A 23,020-nucleotide genomic window follows, 5' to 3' on the forward strand; every position below is an offset into this window, starting at 1 on the left:
CCTTTTCATCTCAGTCAAAGGAAGTAGCTTCGCCTATGTGAACCAGATCAGCTGTTTGCCCACATCCCCCATCATCCAGCAGTTGTCTCCGAAGAGGGATCACTCCGCAGAGCTCCCTCCGTGTCTTCCATATCTGCGTCTTTTCCCAGATCCTAGAGAATGGTAGAAATGTCCCCTTTGTCACCTCAGCCAGTCACTTAGGAGTCATCTTTAAACTGGTTACAATTAGTCTTTTAGTCTCGAGTCTTAAACTCTACTTTCTCTTCAGTTTTTACTCTCTGTTGCTACCAGATCTAAAACATAAATCTGATTTTGTCACTCCTGTATTTAAAAGTCTTCAGGAGTTCTGCTCTAAAACTGTAGCATTTCTCAGCTGTGACTTCATGCCACTTTGCTATGTGACAGCCGTTTGTGACTTGGATAACTAAAGTCTAAGTTTGCCAGTGATTTGATTTTTTTTTTCTTTTAATCAAGAACAGGTTCAGGATTATCCCTACAATAACATCTGTCTCAGCTTCTTGTATTCTAATATTTTCTTGAAGCGAGATGGGGGAGTGGAGTTATAACTTCATCCTACCAAGTCCATCTTATTTGCGAAGCAGCTTTGAGGGACTGATACGGATGCGTTGTCAACAGCTGCTGCTCGTACGAGCTGTTGTGCTTTCATGAATACTGCCGTGCCCCTTGCTTCCTATCCGTTCCAGCCCCTCAAAGGAGTTTAGGAAAAAAAAAGTCTCCATTTATAGTAAGTGGTATTTTCTTTATTTTTCCATATTTGGAGGAGGGGCAGTCTCTTATGTGTGAATATTACCAAAACTCCCCATTTTCCTCAAAATGGTGAGGACCACTGTTTCTGTAGAAGGTTCCGCTTTCCTGTCATTGATTTCGAGGTCAGTAGGGATCGCGCCTGTCGTTCCAAGCTCGTCTGTAATCCCGCCTCACGCACCCAGCTCCTCGACTACAGCGAACTGCCTGCATCTCTTGTGAGTGCTTTGGTCACTCATGGCGCGTGGTTTGCGTGTGCTTCCTCACTCCTGTGAGGAGCACTGCTTGGTTCACACAGGGCATCTTGCCCCTGATTTCAGCTGGTTATCTCCGTGCCTGCCTCCCCAGCACCTGGCACCACAGCCAGCCTCGGCTAGGTAGGTGCTCAGGTGTGCTTGGGGAAGGAGTGAATGAACAAAGAGATGGTGTTTCAACCAAACCTTACTTTGGATTTTTGAGTTATAACTGTATGCACATACCTCTAGCAGACGTGAGGCCCGCAGTAAACATGGTGTCCATTTTGTCTCTTTTCTCATTTTGGTTACTTTTGTTTAGAAATTCGTAAAGGAGGAATTAGGGTGTTGGGATGGGAACTCCTATTGTAGGGGGAGATGAATGTGTTGCTCAGCTTTTGAGGTAAAAGGAGTCACAACTGGCTGTTTCCAAAGGAGTTTTTCTCAGGTTTCCCAGCAGGGGCTTAGGGCATATCATTCCATAGTAAGAACAAAAACATTTTCAAGATTCTTGAGAGAGGGTCCATGTCAAGTAGATCGTTAGTTCACTGAACTTTCCTTATAGGCATTTATCCAGCATCTGCTTCAGCTAGTGTGGTTCAGAGCACAGTCTTGGCCTCTTAACACTTTTTGCAACTACCAGAGCTGAGAAGAGGTTTTTGAGGGGTATCTATCATGGTCTCCATTGTATAGTTATGGAACTGAAGTAGATTTAGTAACTTATTCAGGACCTCAGGCATCATAATTCATAGAGCTAGAACTTGAACACAGGTCTAATTTCAGAGTCCGCGTTCGACTCTCCACCACCATATTACCTCTAGAACTTGACCATGGCCTTACAAACTACTGAGTGCTAGAACTCAAATTTGACACCCCTCTGTCTAAGAACCAGTGCTGAGGAAGGAGGACAGAAGTGTAGGAATCTTGCCTTTTAGACACTTTTTGGAGAGGAGAAAGGTAAATGTATACAAGACAGTTATCAGTACAGGATAACACATAATAATAATGGATAAATTACATAAGTGCTTCAGGAGAGTGATTTTGTGTCTAAGTTCAGAAAGCTGTGCTATAATTACTGCCATTTCCAGTGTTATGACTTTAGATAATGAATATGGAAATACATTGTAATGTCTTTATTTCAAGAACTTATTTATTGTACTGCATTTGTACAGTATAATTAAGAGGAGAAGGGCGTCATCAAGGCTAGAATGTCTCAGATTTCCATATCAGAAGTGAATTTAACTTCAGTGGGTGGTTTGGGCTTTGTATGGAGTAACATAAGGAAGAAAAACATTTCAAGAGAGAAAAATCATAAGAAAAAGGAGTTAGATTTGTAATGAGAGTGCTGTGCTAGGGAGTCATGGAAATTAATTAGGTGGGATAGAGTTAGATATTGGGCTGCAGTTGACCCGGGCATGAGTGGCATGAAGAAAGTGGTATTAAATAAGGACAAACATTTTGTTTCCTTGGGGACACCTCATGGCCTCATAGTTCTCTAGTTGTCACTGGTGTTTGGGATACTCCAGATTATGTTTTAATGTGGAGATTGAGTCTCCTGGGACTGGAGGAGAGTCTCAGGCAGGTGATGGGGCTGGCCGGTCCTGACCAACTTCTCCGTGAAAATGTATTTCACTCCCTAGGTAATGACTTCAGATGGCACAGTGCTCCCCATTGCTTTGTTCAGTGTCCGTACTGCACATGTCCAGTGCCTGCCACCCTTCCTTGCTTTGAGAGCCGCATCTTTGGCAAGTTGGGCTCGTTTTCCAGGCTCCTGCAGAAGCTCATATCCAATCCACGACCCTCCTGGCAGCTGAGGAGACAAATGGAACGAGGTGGCTCTTAGCTGCCCACCATCCACAGGTTGAAAGTCACTCCTTGAAGACAATCTTCCTCTTTCCTTCAAGGCCATCATGGTCATTCTTTTATTTTTAAAAAGTTACTTGCATTTTTAACACAAGATTACATGAATTTAGCTAAAAATCATGATATGAAGAGATTTTTTAATTGCTCTCTGCCATTTTCTTGCCCATCCTCCGCTTTGCACTCCAGTGTAAACAGTCAGCTCTTCTACTTGTCTCTTCTAGTATTTACCTCCTTCCTTTAAAATAACATGCTTACGTTGTTAATTTTTTATTATGTTTGAGATATCTTTTGACTTCTTGTTGTATAGGATTTGAACTCTTAATCTCCTCCCTATATTCTTCGCTACCTTCATCCTCTTAATATAAGTCACAATCAAATTTTTTGGTCCCATTATCAATTAGCATTTATTTTGACTATACAGATGTTCAGTGCAGAGCTCTGCAGTTTACATTCTCTTTCTTGTACAATTTTTGTTTTTCCCCAGCAAACATTTGCCTTGTTTTTTTCAGCTGCCAAATATTTTTACCTTTTACATAGTCCCAGTCCTTTCTGTGCAGCTATCAGATCTGTCAATCAACTATTAATATTACTTTCCAAATGTTTGATTCTGTAAGATAATCTGTACATTTTCTTTCTTTCCTGGGGCCCAGGGCAGATGAGATGTCACACAGCTGTCATCCTGGGCCTTGATTTCATTTTAACTTCCCACACCTTTACTAGGATGTGGGAGCCAGCAAACAAGATTTCTGGTGCAGTTTACCTTGTGCCTTATACTCCCACCCCACCCCATCCTGGACCCCAAAATCTCCAGGTGTTGTTCTTTGAGAATTTGATGAAAGCTTTGAACACTCTCCCTAGGAAATTAAATGTACAATCAAATTCGCATGTAATTTTGTGAATGTCTGAAGATGTGTGTGTAACTTTTATATAATACTTTCAGAAATGTATCCTAGCAACTGTAGAATTCCGAATAAGCCTTTAGCAGATTAACTCTAATATTACAGTAAAAGTCCAACACTAACCACAGTACCCAAACATTTCCTATTTTTTAAATTAATTAATTTTTTAATGATGACATTGGTTAACAAAATTTAATAAGTTTCAGCTGTACACTTTAGCGGTAAGGCATATATATATTTACACTCTGTGTTCATCTGCCATAGTTAGATTTCTTTTTGTCACCACATATTTGACCCCCTTTACCCCGTCTACCTCCCTCCTCCCCCACCCTCTACCCTCTGGTAACCACTAATCTATAGTCCATGTCAATGAGTCTCTGTTTGTTTGTCCTGCTCATTTGTTGCTTTTAGGTTTATATCCCACATATAAGTGATATGATGTGATTTTCAGCTTTTTCTGTCTGGCTTATTTCGCTTAGCATGATTATCTCGAGGTCCATCCATATTGTCGCAAATGGCAGTATTTCATCTCTTCTTATGGCTGAGTATATTCCATTGTATATACCACAGCTTCTTTAGCCAACCATCTGTTGTAGGACACTTAGGTTGCTTCCAACATTTCCTATTTTTATCATTAAACAACTCTTTCTTGTTGAATTTTTCTTAATATTTGACAGAATGAATCAGTTTCCAAAATTTTAAAGACTTGTGAATTTTTGACCGGTTGGAATCACTTCCGTTCCAAGATGTTATGTTTTGCTACCTTTGTTCATTTTTTTTTTCTCTCCAACTATTCTATATATTGATGTAACTAGGAAGAATAAGTTTCTCCTGGCAGCACTCTGAATATTCGTTGAGTTGAATTGAAGTGAATGAGGAGCTGCTTTCCTACCAGCATGCTGTCACCTACGTGGCAACTCCCAATTAAAGAGGCACCAGAGATAGCTGCTAATCTTCCTAATGAACCGATGCCTTCTGGGGTCATTGGCAAGAGAGGCTTTTCCATCTGCGTGGAAGAGAATGTATCATCATATAGTCACTCTGTAATTGAGATCCTGTGAAAACAGACTTCCAGGGACTATACTTAGAATTTGATTGTATTGACTATTGTTGAAGTATAGTCTGTGGTTTGTGATGTTTCTGTGTTTACTCATTGAGTAGTTGCTGTTTACTAGGCAATGGCAGATCGAAGTAGCATATGACCTGTATTCTTAGTCCTCAGAGATTATTTTCCATTTATGCACTGTGAATACTTAAATTATTAAAAATGAAAGACTGGATTTAACTAAATGCCATCTTCTAAAAAATGTCAAAATAACTGAGTTTTTACCAATGTATGGCATTTGAATTGGCATTTTCTAACTTAAATGACCCAATAGTTGTTTTCTCAGATTCCCTAATATACTTTGTTGATCTTAGGACAATAGCAAGTGTTTTCAGCCAATATTATTCAGCTAGACTATAATAGAAACAATATAGGAGTCCTTACTTCACCCTTCCTTAAAATCGTCAATAATATTAACATCCTTTAGATTAAAAATAAAAAGATGATGCTGTCCCTTCAGAATTTTAAACCAATTTCATTTAGAGAGCTTTTCTTCAAAAGTAGTCCAGGAGCATGAGGAATGAGCCGTGTGAAGGATATTTTACAGTCAGCATTTAGTATGTGGTACTTGGGAAGTGAGGACAAGTGAAAGTGTCAGAAACCTTATGACAGGAGAAGCTCTTCACCAGGCATCTTGACTTTGGATATAGGGCCCAAGGCAGTAGAATCATTGAGTGGAAAAGCCATTAGGATGTTAACATACTGATGTGAAGTGAAACTTTAAAAGAAGTTTGAAAATAAGTGCAAGAAATAATGACAAACTGCCGAACTTAATGTGAAAGTAAGTTTTCGACAAACAGAAGGCAAATTTCTGGCACTTTTTTTTTTTTCAAGAAAATTTTGTGTTTAATCTATGAACACATTGGAGGGTTTGAGTAATGTATTTTGCTCAGTTAAGAAAAAAGAGTTGGATATGATGACTGATTTTACTTTTAAGTAGCTTCACTGATAGATATGAATGAGTTGATTGTTTAACGAGGTTGTGGAACATAACGCTGAAGCTCATTCATGCAGAATTTAATATTCTAGTGCTGATGACAGCTGTTTTCCCTGGTTATAATAAGTTACCATATCTAATGTGTGCACACACATGCATGCTGGAGACTCAATTTTAAAATCAAACATGCCACTGCAGGGAGGAGATCTGTGGCTTTGTTGTAGAGAATACATATTTTTTCTCAGCTCAAGCTGAGACTTTTAAGATTCCCGGTGGAGACGCTACTGCTAGATTAGATACTGAATGAAGCCCCTTCAGGTGATGCACAAACTCTCCAAGCTCTGACTCTCGCCTGTCTTTCCAACTTCATTTCCGCAGCAGTGTTTGGCGCTGCAGATCCTTGGGTTCCCAGAGGGTGCTCTGATTTCAAGCTTCCCTCCCTTACCTGTGCTCTTCCCTCTCAACCGGCAGCATCTTCCTCTTCATCCTCTGCCTAATCCTACTTATCCTCTTGAGAGGGCTTCCTCCCCCTCCCACCGACATTAGTGGTCCCTGTCTGTTCTTCTTGAACATCTTGTCCACAGCCACACATTGGTCATGCTCATTTTACCTGTTTCACCAGTTTCTGCCCCCAGCTAGACTGTCAGTTCCTTTATAGACGGTGACGTGTGTTCAGGTTTGGGTCGCCATTGCCGAGTGCCCTGCCATACTCATTGCGGATGGCTTCCTTTCATGGGAAGAACTGTGGAAACGTTGCCTTGCCTTGGACAGGGCCTGTACCGAGTTATCATAGGTGCTGCTTTCTTTTTGGGCCAGGCAACAGCTGAACATTTGCCACAACTCTGGACCTTGGGTAATGCCTGAAGTGTGAAGTACTTAGGCCACAGGCACAATGTCACCGTTTCTTTTGGGAACAGAAGCTGTGAAGCAGATAAGACCGATTCTCAGGCCTGTCAGCATAGCCTGTGTGGTGCTGTGGCAATTATCCACTTACCACTTTGCAGCTCCAAAGCCCTTCTCAACCTAACTGGAGCTGGGCCTCGTAAATATTTCCTCTGCCTGCCACCCCATGACGCCTTGTCAGTGGAGGGCACTGGAGGAGGGGAGAGGCTTTCTTTTCCTGGTTCCTGTGTACGCCTGCAGAGTATTTGGATCCTCTTGGCAGTGCCTTCTGGGGGACAGCAGCAGCAACGCCTCTTGACAGCCCTCCCAGCACATACGCCCTCTTAGTTTCCAGGGCACGAGGCAACTCCCCACGAACGGCTTCTAGCGGGTGCACAGCACCCTGCGGCAGCTTCCCAGCATCCCGGCAGGTGGTTCTCTACACGCCAGCCTCAACCTGCTGCTTGTGGACCAGCTCTGGCCTGGTTCAACCCAGAAAACTTTTCTACCAACCCCGGCCCCTCCAACGATGTTCAATTCCCAGGCTCGGGGAGGCCCTTTTCCAAGTTGGTCGTCCTTGTGTACCCTCATTGGGTACTAATATCCATTAGACTCTGTTTTTCCCCGCTTAGCTAGTTCTCCTCCAGTCCCCTGTTAATAATTTTTTTATTAAACTTTCTCTGTTCAAATTACTGAGTGGTTTCTGTCTCCAGATTAGACCGTAAGCAGTGTCTGTGCCCTCTGCCTAGCATACCAGGCTCCATTTCCCCACCAAATGAACCGCACGGTTCTTTGGTCATTTATTCCATCTCCTAAGTTCCTGCCGTAGAATAGACGCTGGACCCTATAGCTCTGGGCTTCAGCCCAAAGGGAGCTCCCAGACTGGAGAAGAGAACGCTAAATAATGATGCGTGTTCAGTTAGAGGGGGGTGGGGGGAGGCTGATTGGAGCAGTAGGTTATGATAAAAAGAACAGAAACTTAGAAATGTTTAGTATTGAAGTTAAAGGATAGATAAATGAAAATTTATGAAATTGATAAACAGTTACCGCTTTAAACGATGTCCATAATAGAGTCACACTGTGGTTTTCTTTTGTTCATTTGCAAATATTCTTTCTCTTTCTACAAAGCACTTGAAGTGATATGGTTTTAGTTCATCTCATCTCTAAATTCCTAAGGGCAAGAACTGTCTTTTACCTTAATTATCTTGTACCCATGATGCATGTCACATAGTAGGTACATAATAAATGTTAGTTGACTGTTTAAAGGCTAATTATATTGAGCTGGTGTTCTCTATTTTGTTTTTTACTCCAAGAAAGCCAAAATTGGCCAATGTTTTCTCATATCGACAGCTCATAAACAATTATAAGTAATTGTATTTCTACTGAAATGTGAACAGAGAGGTTATCAATTAATACTGGTTCTCATTTGTTCCTCACAGATACTATCTGCCATTTTAGGTGTACATCAAACAATGTGTTAGGTGTTTTACGGACCTCAAATTATCAGGTATCCCTGTTTTACAGACATGGAAACTGAAGTTAAGTAACTTAGCCAAGACCACGCTGGCGAGGTGGACTGAGCCAGGCTCTGAGTCCGCATTGACACCAGAGCCCTCGCATGTGGTGCTCTCCCACCTGGATCTCACAGGAGTGACTCTGCAGTCACTTAGGCGCCTGCCCTGTGTGCGCACACGTATGTGACATCTGGGAGCCTTTTTCCTCTTCAGAGCCACCGCTACGTCCTTCCTACTCCTAGACACACAGCCCTCTGGCCCCCAGGCACCACGACATCCAGGCACATGTGAACAGGGTTTGGGAAACTCAGTAAGGGCCAAAGTGTCTTCCTGTTTGCTTTCTTAAGGAATCAAAAAGCCTCTCATCAGAGTCTAGCCACTTGCTGGACAATTGGAATTGGTACAGGTTTGGAAAAAGTTTAATTGTACAGAAGTTCAATTAAAGTTAAAGCTCAGGAGAACATATATGTACTTTTCAACGCTAACTCTTGTTTTTTCTTATTCTCCTCAGGTGCTGCTACCCCCGTATGATGATGCCACTGTGAATGGCGCCGCCAAGGAGCCGCCACCACCTTATGTGTCTGCCTGAGCCTCCAAGAGGGGAGGAGCTGAGAGCATGAGCTTGACTTTCCAGACATCAGAGCAATAGTCCTTTAATTTCACTTCTGAGACGAGCTCTCTGAGTTTATTTGTTGCTGAAATGCTACAGTTTAAAAACGTAGATGTTAAGTTGAAACCCTCTGTAGTTTTAAACATATACTTTAGCTAGAGCACTGTGATAGATTAACTGTAGAGTTCTTTCTGTAGGGGTGGGAGGCAGTGGACCTTCGAGTCTCCCTGGACGTTCCTGGGCACTGAAACTCCCAACAGTCTGGATGAACTTTGGTCAGAGAGGTGTGGTTTTGTACTTGCTAGGCCCCAAAGTTGGGGACTTAGTCATATTTTTTCCCCTCTGTTCCCTCTGTCTCTTTTGAAAGTGTAAAATAAAATAAAAAAATAGATAATACTTTTCTTAAGCCATTCCAGTGTGTAGAAGAAACCCTTTTGATGGTGGAAATGTTAATTGTGTGGTCATTACTCTAATTAGGTAAATAGGAGTACATATATATGTATAAATAAAATGGGAATTTCCTTAAGATCTTTATGACTTAAATTCAGTGACAATTTGAATTTACTGGTCAAAGATTTCGTCCATGGGCTAAATTGAGACACTTCTACAATCCCGGCAGCGAGAGAACAGTCACTGCCCAAGGCTGTTCTTGCTCACCTGTGTCCGAGGTCATCGCATGGTGTGTCTTATCTGTGTTAGAGGGGTGGAACTGATTTGTTTGGCACTAGGTATCTGGTGCTGCCTTTCTCCTGGTTTCCCACGCCCTCCCAGGGACCCCTTTCACTAAGTGTTCTGCCCTAGCCTGATTCAAGGAGGACAGTCATCTCGCTTTGTCAAGTGATACTGCTGATATGTATTTACCTAATAATATAAAAAAGGTTTTCTCTTTCCCTGCAAGGAACATCCTACTACTTTGAATTTCCAAGTATGCATACTCATCTTTCAAAATGAGTGTAAAACAGTCTTCAGAAAAATGAGGAGGGATCTTTCCTTGTGGAATGCCCTTATCTTGACTATCTGAATTTAAAGGGACTTTTATATATTCACATGTTCAAGAATTACAGCTCTGCTGTTTGTTCGTTTTGAATTTGCTGTAAATGAAGGCTTTTACAATTAAAGTGAGATTTGCCCACACCCAAGAAAATAATCTTTTGACTTTGTGGTGATTGATTGTGCCTAGGGACCCTTCCCACCCACATGCGGCTACATAGACACACACAGTTCAGCCTAAGGAGGAGGCTTTATGACATTTTTCACACATATGTTTTTTCATATTTCAGTGCTGATGAAATCAGAGCTTCGTAGGCCAAGAGAAATGGAGATGAAGACCTGAACTTCCAACATCACTAACCCCCGCCTCTCCCAAGCTCTTCTTGCTCAGCTCTTTTGCATATGATTGCTTCGTGTCCACAGTGCACTTTTAATAGGCACTTCAGATTTTACTACATTCAAAGGGAGATTAAGAGAGGTGAAAGGGGTATTTTTATACCTGAGCATCAGCCTCAGTTATTTCTTATGGTATGTCTCATAAGTATTCTTTACTCAACCTAAGAAATTCTATTTTTGAAGATTTATGCCCATCTGATTCATACTAAGTTAATCATAAGAATTATTAGGGATGGAATGGCTTATCAGATGGTTTCACTGACCCCTATGGAAAACACATAGGAGGACATGTTGCTCCCCATAATTCTCTAGCTCTTTGCCTGTTAATTTTTGCAGCATGAAAAATGGTGCATGGTCAAGTGGAGAGAAGTGCTGATTTCGAGAGTCTATGTAGGGTTGTCAGGATCTTGATCACGTGACACTCAAATAGTACCAATAGACATCAGGATGTCACTTCCTACTCAGAGATCCCATAGAATACTGGTGCTTCTGGTTTTTCTTGACTTACAGCATAACCCAGGCTAAGCTCCCAAGCCTCATCCATATCTACTCTACAAAGTAAGGAATTGTCTTCTTGTTTCCACTAAGGGAGCTTGTGATATTTGGGTTAAAATGACTCTGCAGAGCACATTCTATGCCTTAGCAATTTACTGGGTATTTTTCTCATTACTAATCCAGATAAATACCTCTCTTTTAAATGTATTTAAAATCCCTCTTTAATATCTAGCTCCTTTCTCCTATTTTGTTGTCTACAGAGAAACAAGTTAATACCTCAGTTCTCATGCCTGCATACCTCTTGGTCACTTTACTGATGAGAGCTTCTCAGTTTTTTCCATCTTGCCATTTTAAGATCGTGGACATTCAGCTCAGCACCATGAGATGTGCAAATGGACCGCCAATAAGCAGCCAATTTGAGAGAGCATTTTAAGTCTGTCGGGGCAGAGGGAAGGGGAAAACATACACCTTTAGCTTTGGATTGTGGTCTGTTTACCCTAGAAACCAAGCTTCTGTTGAACAAGTTGGTCAGATTTCCAAAACACTGAGTCATATGGAGTTTGGAGGCCAATGAGCTAGTTGCCCTCCCCTTCCTGCACCTTCTTCCTACATAAACATGGTCAGCATCTCCCCAAGTCATGTCCTTGTCCCTGCCCCCACCCTACCCTATTGTCCCTGAGAATGCAGGAGAACTTCCCCCTCCCATCCTTTATGGCCCTAAACAGTTAGTCTGACTGTTTAACCAAGACACAGTTCATTTCATTTGTCTTTCCTCTCCACCCTCAGTTCCTTAATCAACAGTGCTTCTTAGTAATGATCTCTGTAACCATCCTTAGAGACTTGTAACCATTTAAGTTGTTTTATCTATAGAGGGATGCCCTGTATTTGGAATATCCATGCTTTGAGAAAAAGGTCCTGCTGTACAGCTTTTGTGATAGTGGAAAACTAAAGAGACTATAAAAACATAAGTTTCACTTTTTAAAAAAGATATGTTAGTTTTTGCAGCCAGTCTGAAAACTACTTAAACGTCATTGAAAAATATTGCTGCAGGTCATGTAGGTAGTCTCCTATGTTCTGGAGGGGAGAAGACAGGGGTCTGCCAATGTATCAAAGTGACTCAAGCAAAAGGCCTGCTAGCATAAAGTGCAGGCTAAGCCATTTCAAGGCCCCCCACCTTCAGACCTAAAAAGCACCAAAAATAGTGCCTGTGTCTGTAAAATGGGTTTTGGCAGAGCAGATACATTTTCTAAAAGGGAAGGAAAAAGGAAACATTGCAAGGATGTCTCCACACCCATGGAATTCTCTTAAAGTGTTTCTGCACACTGGCCAAGTTTTCAGCCCAATGACTGGTGTATGGAAGCCAGCAAATCTGTGACCTGCCCAGAAGCCCACGCATGCCTTGTGCTGTCTGCAGTACGAAGACAGAAGAAGAAACTGTACCTCGGCCAACCCAGGAAAAGTTACACCAAAGCAAAAGTCTTAGCACTATATACCCACCAATATGATCCTAATTAGCAATAACAATGGCTGCTTCATAATGTACAGTTTGGCTTCAAACAGCACGATGGACTCAAGTTTTATTTTATCCCATCTAAAGCTTACAGGCTTGTTAAAAATGGTATAAATACAGTTTTTACTTATTAAGTAAACTTATTAAGATGAGAATCTCTTTAACTCAGCAAATAAAATTATATATATATTCGTATTGCTTGGTGTATGTCAAGATATCCAGGGTATAATGTTACAATAAAGCAAAGGGAGTTTGACCCAGAATAGATTGGGCATAAGTAGCCAGTCTTGAAGGCTTGAGCCAAATTTTTCTCAGGAAAGGCTAGATTTGAATGTCTCATCTTGTCTGCTATTGGTCACATGTCTGGTGCTGTGATATCTCAACTTCCATTGTACTTACAACTCGAAATGTCTTATGCAGTGACAGGTCCCAGATTCCTGGGATCTTAGATTTGAAACATCCAATCTAAGGGGCCGATAGGGTTTCCACCTGTGGTCTTTGCCTGGGGAAACCCTCATCTTGGCTATGGAGAGACAGGAAACAATGAGTCTGCTCTCTGTGTGACCAGAGAACAATGGGTTTGCTCTCTGCACTGTTGTACAAAGGACTCCGCGTCCTACCCGGTGGGGAAGCCCCTCTGACCCAATGGCCTTTGTATGATGTCACTTTGCCCAGTACTCATTTTCACCAGAGGAAAGTATTTTAATTATTCTTTGTCACTATTTCACTTTCAAAGGATTTTCTTTAGTTCTCTTAACTTTAGACCTTTATAAATTACATATCCTAATTTTTAAAATTATTTTTAATTTTAATAAATTAATTTCTAAATTATTGTTCCTAAATATAGTTCTGTTTCAATAAATAATAATTCATTGTGCCCAAAATGAAAAATTGGTCTCAATTTCTCGAGTCTGCTCCTGTTGACTCATGCATCTGTTGGCCTCTCCATCATTCCAGCCATCCCAACTAGAGGCCGTAGGCTTTTTTTACCTGTCCCTCTGTCTCTCTCCCCGTATCTAATTAGTCCCCAACCCTGTGGCTTCTACCTTTCTATCAGGTAGGATGATTACCATTTACTGAGCCCTTCCTATATGCCAGTCATGCCACTAAGCACTTTGCACATATTAACTCTTCATCTCTATTTTACAGATGAGACTTTTAAAGGAAAATAACTGGTTGGTCCAAAGTCACATCAGTTACTGGCAGAGATGGGATTTAAATTCTAATTGAGTCTATCTAAGTGGGTGTTGCATATCTTTGAGACATCTAGAATATCAGAATTCTGTATATAACCTCACTTCTTACTAACAATGATTTCTACTCGTTGGAATTAATACATCTCAAGAAGGAAAGGAAGTCATTCAAAGCCACGTGCATGTTGTAAATAGGGTGGATCTTGAGATTTGTATTACACAAGCAATGCTGTCAGTTTTCTATTTAATTAAACTGGAAAATGCTCTGCAAATTATCAGCTTTTAATTCTTATTGTAAAGAATTTATTCAGGCAAGAAGATCAACTGAGTTGGCCCTTTTTGAGTAGTTAATTGAGCAATTTCCTTTTGAGGAAATTAGGTACCATTTTAAACTGCACTGATTTGTCTTTGAGAAGAATACACATATTAAAATTTTAAATATTATAACTCAGGCTAGTACGTAAGAAGAATAGTGATGTAATTTGTTTGCACTGTCTTAGAAGAAGAGTTGGGGGCCTTGAGACTCAACTTCCTTCACTGCCATTGTCCCTGCCTTGGAAAGCCTGGATCATGGCATCAATTTTCACACTTATAAGACAGAATACAGAAGTCCTTTCCCTTGGTACTGTAGACTTTCTTCTGCCCTGTGACAATGCACTGTATCATCTATGTCACTGAGACCTACCTTCTTAAACATCTTAATAGAGAATCCAGGCACAATTTGTACATCAGGAAACATTGTAAACTCGTGGACTTAAAAAAATTACGTACGTAATGTGTCGCAAAAAACGTATAAAGCTAATAATTCATCCTTTGGGTCTGAATCTGAAAATAATTTCCTTCTGGAAGTTTTCCATGACCCACTTGTCTGGGAGGTTTTATCTTCTACTGTAGCATATCCCGTGTCCAGAACAAGGCATATCTTATACTCTATGGTTCCTGTTGCTTTTTACCTTGTAATCCCCCAGAAGATTAAAACACGTAGAGTATGTCTTGTGTCCCTTACTGGTTTGTCCTCAGCACCTGGAACTTGTCTGGCAAATAGAAGGAACTCAAAAATGGTTGTTAGAATAAGAATAAAGAAGCATATGAGAGAAATTAAAACCACCTGTAATGCCACCCATAGCAATTATGACACCCTTTAAGAACAGCTCAGTGGGGCTCAAGTTCTACTCTCAGAAGAAACCACTGGAAAAGGTATCATTTCTATAGCCTGAGGAAACCAAGGGAAGGTTACTCCCGCAAACCCTACCAATGCCACTGCCAGAGCACTGTTTAGTGTGTGAGTGAGCAAGCGTGTGTGCGTGCATGCGTGCGTGTGTGTGTGTGTGTGTGTGTGTGTGTCTGGGGGAGGAGGAAATCTTGATTCTAGAAAGTTGGAAAAGTGGTAGGAAAAAAACAGCTACTTGGTAATAAAGGGATTGATCCCTGAAGAAAGATTAAAGGACAGCGCAGATAAGAGGCTAGCTGATGCGCTGCTTCAATTTGAAATCAAAAGGAAACATATTCTCAGCTCCTATGATTCTTGTGATCAAGTTCCTTTTATGTGAACTTAATTCACTCTGCTCCGAATGAAGAATTAAATCACTGAATGTGCCTCTCCATCGGAACTTTCTCTTTTTCCTTTCCTAGTAGATCATTGTATCATTAGAGCAAGCAATGACCAGAACTGAGATCTTATGGAATCCTGAGGCCTTGGGTATATGGGGAGAAATTCTGAACAGCTAACATGCAACTGAAGTACAGCGATGTGTTCACCCACTTCCTGAGCACTTCAGATGTAAATAAACCTCTGGAAAACCATGTGTGATAAAGTATGTTTGTCTTCTCTCCTTTACAAAAATATCACAAGATTTAGTAATAAAGCCAGGTGAATTTCCCTGTGGCAGGGACCACGACACTAGTAACAGAAGTCCCCACCAGCAGGCAAGTCCTGCAGTGTAAAGCAGTAATCAGAAAAGGAATTCAAACACAGGAATGGAAGCTGAGGAGCAGAACAAGAAGCCATTCTTGCATACCTGTGACAGACCTGGTTCCAAGAAGGACAGCTTTCAAAGGAGGGTAAGCAAACCAGGAAGAAAAGCAATCTGGCTCAAAGAAACTAAAATGTTTGTATGACTTAATTAAAACCTGCCCTCTTCCCATGAATCAAAAATGTATTACTATAATTCACACACCATACAATTCACCAGTTTAAAGTATATGATTTAATGCTTCTCAATATTATTCACAGATTTGAGCAACCATCACCACAATTTTAGAACATTTTCATTACTCCCAAAAGAAATCCCACACTCATCAGTAGTGACTCACCATTTCCCTCTAACCTTCCCATCTCACAGCAATCATTGATATACTTTCTGTCTCAATGGATTTGTATTCTGGACATGGAGTCATACCACATGTAGTCTTAAGCTTAGCATGTTTTCAAGGTTTATCCATGGTGTATTAGTATATTTTGTAGCATATATCATTCCTTTTTATTACAGGATATTACTTTATTTTACTTATTCATTCATCAGTTGGTGGATGTACAGGTTGTTTTCAACTTTTGACTATTATAAATAGGCATTTGCATACAAGTTTTTGTGTAGGCATATGTTTGCATTTCTCTTGGGTATGTATCTAGGAATGGAATTGCTGAATCATATAACTATGTATAATTTTTTGAGGAGCAAACTGTTTTCCATAGCAGCTGTACCATTCAGCAATGGACAAAGGTCCCAATTTCTCCACATCATCACACCCTTGTTGTTGCTCATCTTTTTATTATAGCCATCCTAGTGGGTGTGAATGATGTGGTTTTGATTTGTATTTCTCTGATGGTGAATGATGTTAAAAGCATTTTTTTCACGTGCTTATTGACCATCTGTGTATCTTCTTTGGAGAAATGTGTATTCAGAAAATTTGCCCATTTATTAAGTGAATTGTCTTTTTGTCATTGAAGTGTAAGAGTTCTTTATATATTCCAGATACAAGTCTCTTATTTGCCAAAATAAGACACAAGTCTATGATTTCCAAAAGCTCCCCCCATTCTTTGAATTTTCTTTTCTTGATGGTATCCATTGAAGCACAAAAGTTTTAATTGTGATGAAATCCAATTTATTTTATTTTGTTATTTGTGTTTTTGGAGTCACAGCCAAGAAACTATTTTCTAATCCAAGGTAATGAAGATTTATTTCTACGTTTTTTTTTTCTCATAATGTAATAGCTTTAGCTGTTACATTTAGGTTTTTGATCTATTTTGAATTAATTTTTGTACGTGGTAAGGAGGAAAAGATCCAACTTAATTCTTTTCCATGTGGCTATCTAGTTATTCAAGCACTACTTGTTAAAATTCTTCCCCTCTTGTTGCCTTTGTTGAAAATTGATTAACTGTAAATGTGAAGATTTATTTTATTTAGTTTTTTAAATTCTTAAAATTTTTTAGGGAAGGCAACCCTTGGTTGACTACACAGATTGCAAGGACTTTGTCAGCTTACAATCCCTTATTTTATTTTATTTTATTTATTTTATTTTTATATGCCTACAGCCCCTGGTCTTCCTAGTGGTCTTCCATCCAAGTACTAACCAGGCCCAACCCTGCTTAGCTTCTGAGGTCAGACAGGGTGGGGCTTGTTCAGGGTAGCATGGCTGTAGACTGAAGATTTATTTCTGTACTCTCAATTCTATTCCATTAAATTATAGGTCTAGCTTTATTCAGGTGCCACACTATCTTGATTTACTGTTGCTTTGTGATAAGTTTTGAAATTAGGAAGTGTGAGACCTCAAACTTTGTTCTTTTTCTTTTGTTTTTTAATTTTTATTTTTTCAATTAGAGTTGACATTCAATATTATTTTATATTAGTTTAAGTTGTACAGTAAGTGGTTAGACATTTTATAATTTATGAAGTGATCACCCCAGTTAGTTTAGTATCCAGCCGGCACTATACATAGTTATTACAACATTATTGACTATATTCCCTATTCTGTACTTTACATCCCCATGACTGTTTTGTAACTACCAATTTGCACTTCTTAATTCCTTCATCTTTTTCACCCAGCCCCCCAAAACCTCTCCCATCTGGCAACCACCACTTTGTTCTCTGTATCTATGAGTCTGTTTTCCTTTTGTTCATTTATTCTGTTCCTTAGATTCCGCATGTGAGATCATATGTTTTTTGTCTTTCTCTGTCTGACTTATTTCAGTTAGCATAGGTTCATCCATGTCATTGCAAATGGTAAGATTTCAATTTTTTGTGGCTGAGTAATATTCCATTGAATATATGTACCACATCTTCTTTATACAATCGTCTATTGATGAGCACCTCAGTTGCTTCTGTATCCTGGCTATTATAAATAGTGCCACAGTGAACATAAGGTTGCCTATATCTTTTTGAGTTAGTGTTTTGGTTTCCTTTGGATAAATACTCAGAAGTGAAATTGCTAGATCATAGTGGCTGTACAAATTTACAATCCCACCAACAGTGTCTGAGGGGACCCTTTTCTCCATATCTGTGCCAACACTTGTTTTTTGACTTATTGATGATAGTCATTCTGACAAATGTGAAGTGATATCTCATTGTGTTTTTAATTTACATTTCTCTGATGATTAGTGACATTGAGCATCTTTCATAGCTATTCAGGTCCTCTGCCCATTTTTTAATTGGATTATTTGTTATTTTGGTTGTTGAGTTGTATGAGTTCTTTTGAATTTGGGTATTAACCCTTTAACTGATATATCATTGGCAAATGTCTTCTTCCATTCAGTGGATTGTCTTTTCATTTGATTGATGGTTCCCTTTGCTATGCAAAAAATCTTTAGTTTGATATAGTCCCATTTATTTTTTCTTTTGTTTCCCCTGCATAAGGAGATATTGCCTAAGGAGATATATATATATATAAAATACTACTAAGAGCAATGTCAGAGAGTTTGTTGCCTTGTTTGTCAGTTCTAAAAGGTTTTTTTGGTAGATTCTTTAGGGTTCTTTTTCTACATGTCGTCTGCAAATAATGACGGTCTTACTTTTTCCTTTCCAATTTGGTTGCCTTTTATTTCTTTTTCTTGTCTGATTGCTGTGGCTAGGACTTCCAATACTATGTTGAATAAAAGTGGTGAGAGTGGACATCCTTGTCTTGTTCTTGATCTTAAGAAAAATGCTTTTAGCTTTTCCCCATTGAGTATGATATTAGTTGTGGGTTTGTCATATATGGCCTTTATTATGTTAAAGTCTGTTCCCTTTATTCCCACTTTGCTGAGAGATTTTATCATAAATCGGTGCTGCATTTTATCAAACTCTTTTTCTGCATCTATTGATATGATCATGTGTTCTTTATCTTTCAGTCTGTTAATGTGGTGTATCACATTAGTTGATTTGCAGATATTGAACCAAGCTTGCATCCCAAGAGTAAATCCCACTTGATCCTAGTATATGATCTTTTTAATGTATTGCTGAATTTGGTTTGCTAATATTTTGTTGAGAATTTTTGCATCTATGTTCATCAGGGATATCTGCCTATACCTTCTTACCTTCCTTTTTTTTTTTTTTTTTTGTAATGTCTTCATCTGGTTTTGGAATCAAGGTAATAATGGTGGCCTTGTAAAAATGAGTTGGGTAGCCTTCCTTCCTCTTAAATTTTTTGGAATAGTTTGAGAAGAATAGGTGTTATTTTTTTCTTTAAATGTTTGGTAAAATTCACCTATGAAGCCATCTGGTCTAGGATTTTTATTTTGGGGGAGTTTTTCGATTCCTGTTTCTATTTCATTGGTCGTAGTCAATTGGTTCAGATTTCCTGTTTCTTCTTCCCTCAGTCTTGGAAGATCATATGTTTCTAGGAATGTATCCATTTCTTCCAGATCGTCCAACTTGTTGGCATATAATTGCTTGTAGTTTTTCTTATAGTCCTTTGTATTTCTGTGGAGTCCATTGTCACTTCTCTTTCTTTCTAATCTTATTTCTTTTGGGTTGTTTTTTTCTTTTTCTTTTCTTTTTTTTCTTTTCTCTTTCTTTTTTCCTTTCTTCTTCTTTTTTTTTTTTTGTTGAGTTTATTTAAAGGTTTATCAATTTTGTTTATCCATTCAAAGAACCAGCTCTCGGTTTCATTGATCTTCTATATTGGTTTTTTTAGATACTATTTCATTTATTTCCTCTCTGATCTTTATTATTTCCTTCCTTCTACTCACTTTGGGCTTTCTTTGCTGTTCTTTTTATAGATCCTTTAATTGTAAGGTTAGATTGTCCATTTAAAATTTTTCTTGTTTTTGAGGTAAGCCTATGTTGCTACGAATTTCCCTCTTAGGACTGCTTTTGCCATGTACCATAGATTTTGAATTGTGTTTTTATTTTCATTTTTCTCAACATATCATTAGATTTCTTCCTTGATTTCATTGTTAACCCATTCATTGTTTATAGCATGTTATTTAGCCTCCATGTGTTTGTGTATTTTTCAGTTTTTTTCTTGTAATTGATTTCATACCATTGTTGTCAGAAAAGACATTTGATATGATTCCAATCTCCTTAAATTTACTGAGACTTCTTTTGTTGCCTGATATGTGGTCTATCTTGGAAAATGTTTTATGTGCACTTGAGAAAAATGTATATTTGCTGCTTTGGGGTGAAACACTCTAAAACTATCAATTAAATCCATTTGGTCTAGTGTATCATTTAAGACTGCTGTTTCCTTGTAGATTTTCTGTCTGGAAGATCTGTCCATTGGTGTCAATGGAATGTTAAAGTCCCCTACTATAACCGTATTACTGTCAATCTCTCCCTTTATGTCAGTCAATATTTGCTTTATATATCTAGGTGCTCCTATGTTGGGTGCATAAAAGTCTACCAGAGTTTTATCTTCTTGTTGGATTGATTCCTTTATCATTATGTAATGTCTTTCTCTGCCTCTTTTTGTAAACTTTATTTTAAAGTCCATTTTGTCTGATATAAGTATTGCTGCCCCTGCTTTTTTTCCCTTTCCTTTTGCATGAAATGGAAAGGCAATTTCAACCCTTTACTTTCAGTGTGTGTGTGTATCTATCTAAAGTGGGTTTCTTATAGACAGCATATGCATGGGTCTTCTTTTCTTATCCATTCAGCTACCATATGTCTTTTGATTGGAGTATTTAATCCATTTACATATAAAGCGATTATTGATAGGTACATAGTTATTGTCATTGTGTTATTTATATTTATTTTATTTTTTCTTCCTCTTCTTAAAGAAGTTCTCTCAACATTTTTTGAAATACTGTCTTGTTGATGGTGAATTCTTCTAGCTTGTTCCTGTTTGTGAAGACTTTATCTCACCTTCAATTTTAATTGATAGCCTTGCAGAGTAGAATAGTCTTGGTGGTAAGTTCGTTCTTTACATTGCTTTGAATATTTCATGCCAATCCCTTCCAGTCTGCAACATTTCTGTTGAGAAATCAGATGACATTCTTATGGGAGTACCCTTATAAGTAACTATTTGCTTTTCTCTTGCTGCTTTTAGAATTCTTTGTCTTTAACCTTTGCCATTTTAATAATGATGTGTCTTGGTATAGATCGTTGAGGTTCCTCTTGTTTGGGACTCTTGTTTGTGCTTCTTGAACTTGTATGTCTATTTCTTTTGCCAGGTTAGTAAAGTTTTCCGTCATTATTTCTTTCAATAGGTTCTCAATACCTTGCCCTCTTCTTTTAGTACCCCAATGATGCAAATGTTGGACACTCGATGTTTCAGAGGTCTCTTAAACTTTCCATTTTTTAATTTTTTTTTTTTCTGTTCTGATTAGGTGTTTTCTGTTACCTTGTCTTCCATATTAGTAATTTGGTCCTCTGATTCATCTAATCTACTATTGATTTCATCTAGTGTATTCTTCATTTCTGATTTTTTTTCATGGTTTCTATGTCCTTTTTTATGCTTACTAACTCTTTGTTGAAGTTCTCACTGAGCTCATCTATTCTTCCCCAATTATTAAGCAACCTTATAACCAGTGTTTTTAACTCTATCTGGTAGGTTGCTTGCCTCCATTTCATTTAGTTCTTTTTCTAGAGTTTTCTTTGTTTCTTTTATTTGGGATATGTTTCTTCATCTTCTCGTTTTAGCCGCCTCTGTGTGTTCATTTCTAAGTATTAGGTTGATCAGCTACATCTCTTAGTCTTAACCTGATGGCCTTATGTAATAGGTTTCTTGTGTGGCCCAATGGTACACTCTCTGATCACCCGCATCGGGTGCTCCAAAAGTGACCCTTGTGTGGTTGTGTATACTCTTCTGTTGTAGTTTAGCCTTGATCATTTTGGCACATCAGTGAATGGGATTGACTCTCAGGCTGACTAGTTGTGAGGATTGGCTATGTTCACAACTCAAAAGCTGCCATGTGGGGGCTGACCCTACGGAGTGGAGTTCGCCCCAGCAGGTTTAGGTGCCTGTTGAGGCAACTCTTTTGGTGTGCCACTTGTGAGGTTATTTAGGTGGTGCTCTGTTGAGGACTGATGCCAGCCTCTGGGTGTGTTGGCTCTGGAGTCCCTTGTGAGTGGCTCCTGTGCAGGAGAAGGTCAGCTACTGCCTGTGACCTAATACCTGGTAGTAACTACAAAGTTATCCATGTTTGGTCACTGACTGAGCTGGATCTGGAAGCATGGTGGAGAGGTCACGTGGAGAACTGAGGCTGACTGCCACCAGTACCAGGCGTGGGGCAGCTCAGCAAAAGGCCCAGGGTACCTATAAGACTGAGGCTGCCTGCTGGCTGCCTATAAGGCTCAGCTGATGAGAGAGCCTCGGGAAGTATGTGAGTTGATTTAAGTGGGGTCCCAGAGAGTCACTAGGTTGGGGCAAGTGGTGTTCTTCAGATTGGTACAGATTCAGATTTGGTGCCAGTGCTGATCCTGTGGCCACATTCAAAAGTCTCAGATCACATCAAAACCAACTACTGCCTAACTCGGGCCTGCAGACCCCCAAGATTTGTTCAAGAGATGCTGCAGCTAGGGCTAGGGCTGGTTGCCCACCACTGAAAGTGTCTCCCGAGGTGTGAGAGCCAATGCTTATTAATTGCTGCTGAAAGTATCTCCTGCTTAGAGTGCAGGGTAGGGCTCTTTGCCCATTAACAAAATTGCTGCCTGTGATTGTGAGTTAAGTAGGGTAGGGTCTCAGGGAGTCGCTGAGGTGGAACGATCAGATCTCATCAGGCCAATGCAGATTCACTTTTGGTCATAGGGGAAAGTTCAACACAGGTAAGATAGAGCTCACTTACAGGTTGTATTGGAGGAGGGCTCATCAAAGGGACAATGGCAGCTGTCCCTCCAGCCCTTGCCCTGAAGCCACACAACTAAGTCTTTCCCTGTATGTCTCAGGCATCTCCCGAACTTCTGTCCCTCTGCCAGAGCCCAGGGTGAGTACCTGCGAGTGAGTGAGGCTATGTGGGAGCCCTTTGAGGGTCATTTGGATTTCCAGCTACCTTCTGTCTCACCCAGGAAGTCAGAATTCTCCCTATTTTTCACAGTCAGATTTTGTGGGGACTCCTCTTCCTGGCATCAGAATCCTGAGTGGGAAACACTGGTATGTGGGGCTGGGGCCCCTCGCTCCACCAGGAGGGCCTCTGCAGCCGAGATATCCCTTCTGATGCTCAATCACCACATGTAGATGTAGGACCAGCCCGTTTAGTGTTTCTACCCCTCTTATC

The 23,020-nt window shown here is 39.7% G+C and overlaps 1 protein-coding gene across 1 annotated transcript in view; it reads left to right on the forward strand.

Moving 5' to 3' along the window:
* Window positions 1-9,955, forward strand: part of LAPTM4B (lysosomal protein transmembrane 4 beta) — a 62,168-nt gene extending 52,213 nt beyond the window's left edge. Inside the window, exon 7 of the mRNA XM_016157842.2 lies at window positions 8,710-9,955. Within this exon, the coding sequence (XP_016013328.2) occupies window positions 8,710-8,787 (78 nt within the window). The 3' untranslated portion in view covers window positions 8,788-9,955. The remainder of the gene's footprint in view (window positions 1-8,709) is intronic.
* The last annotated feature ends 13,065 nt before the right edge of the window (window positions 9,956-23,020 follow it).

The sequence above is a fragment of the Rousettus aegyptiacus genome, unplaced genomic scaffold, assembly GCF_014176215.1.
Source record: "Rousettus aegyptiacus isolate mRouAeg1 unplaced genomic scaffold, mRouAeg1.p scaffold_m13_p_15, whole genome shotgun sequence".
In the NCBI taxonomy this organism is placed as follows: Eukaryota; Metazoa; Chordata; class Mammalia; order Chiroptera; family Pteropodidae; genus Rousettus; species Rousettus aegyptiacus.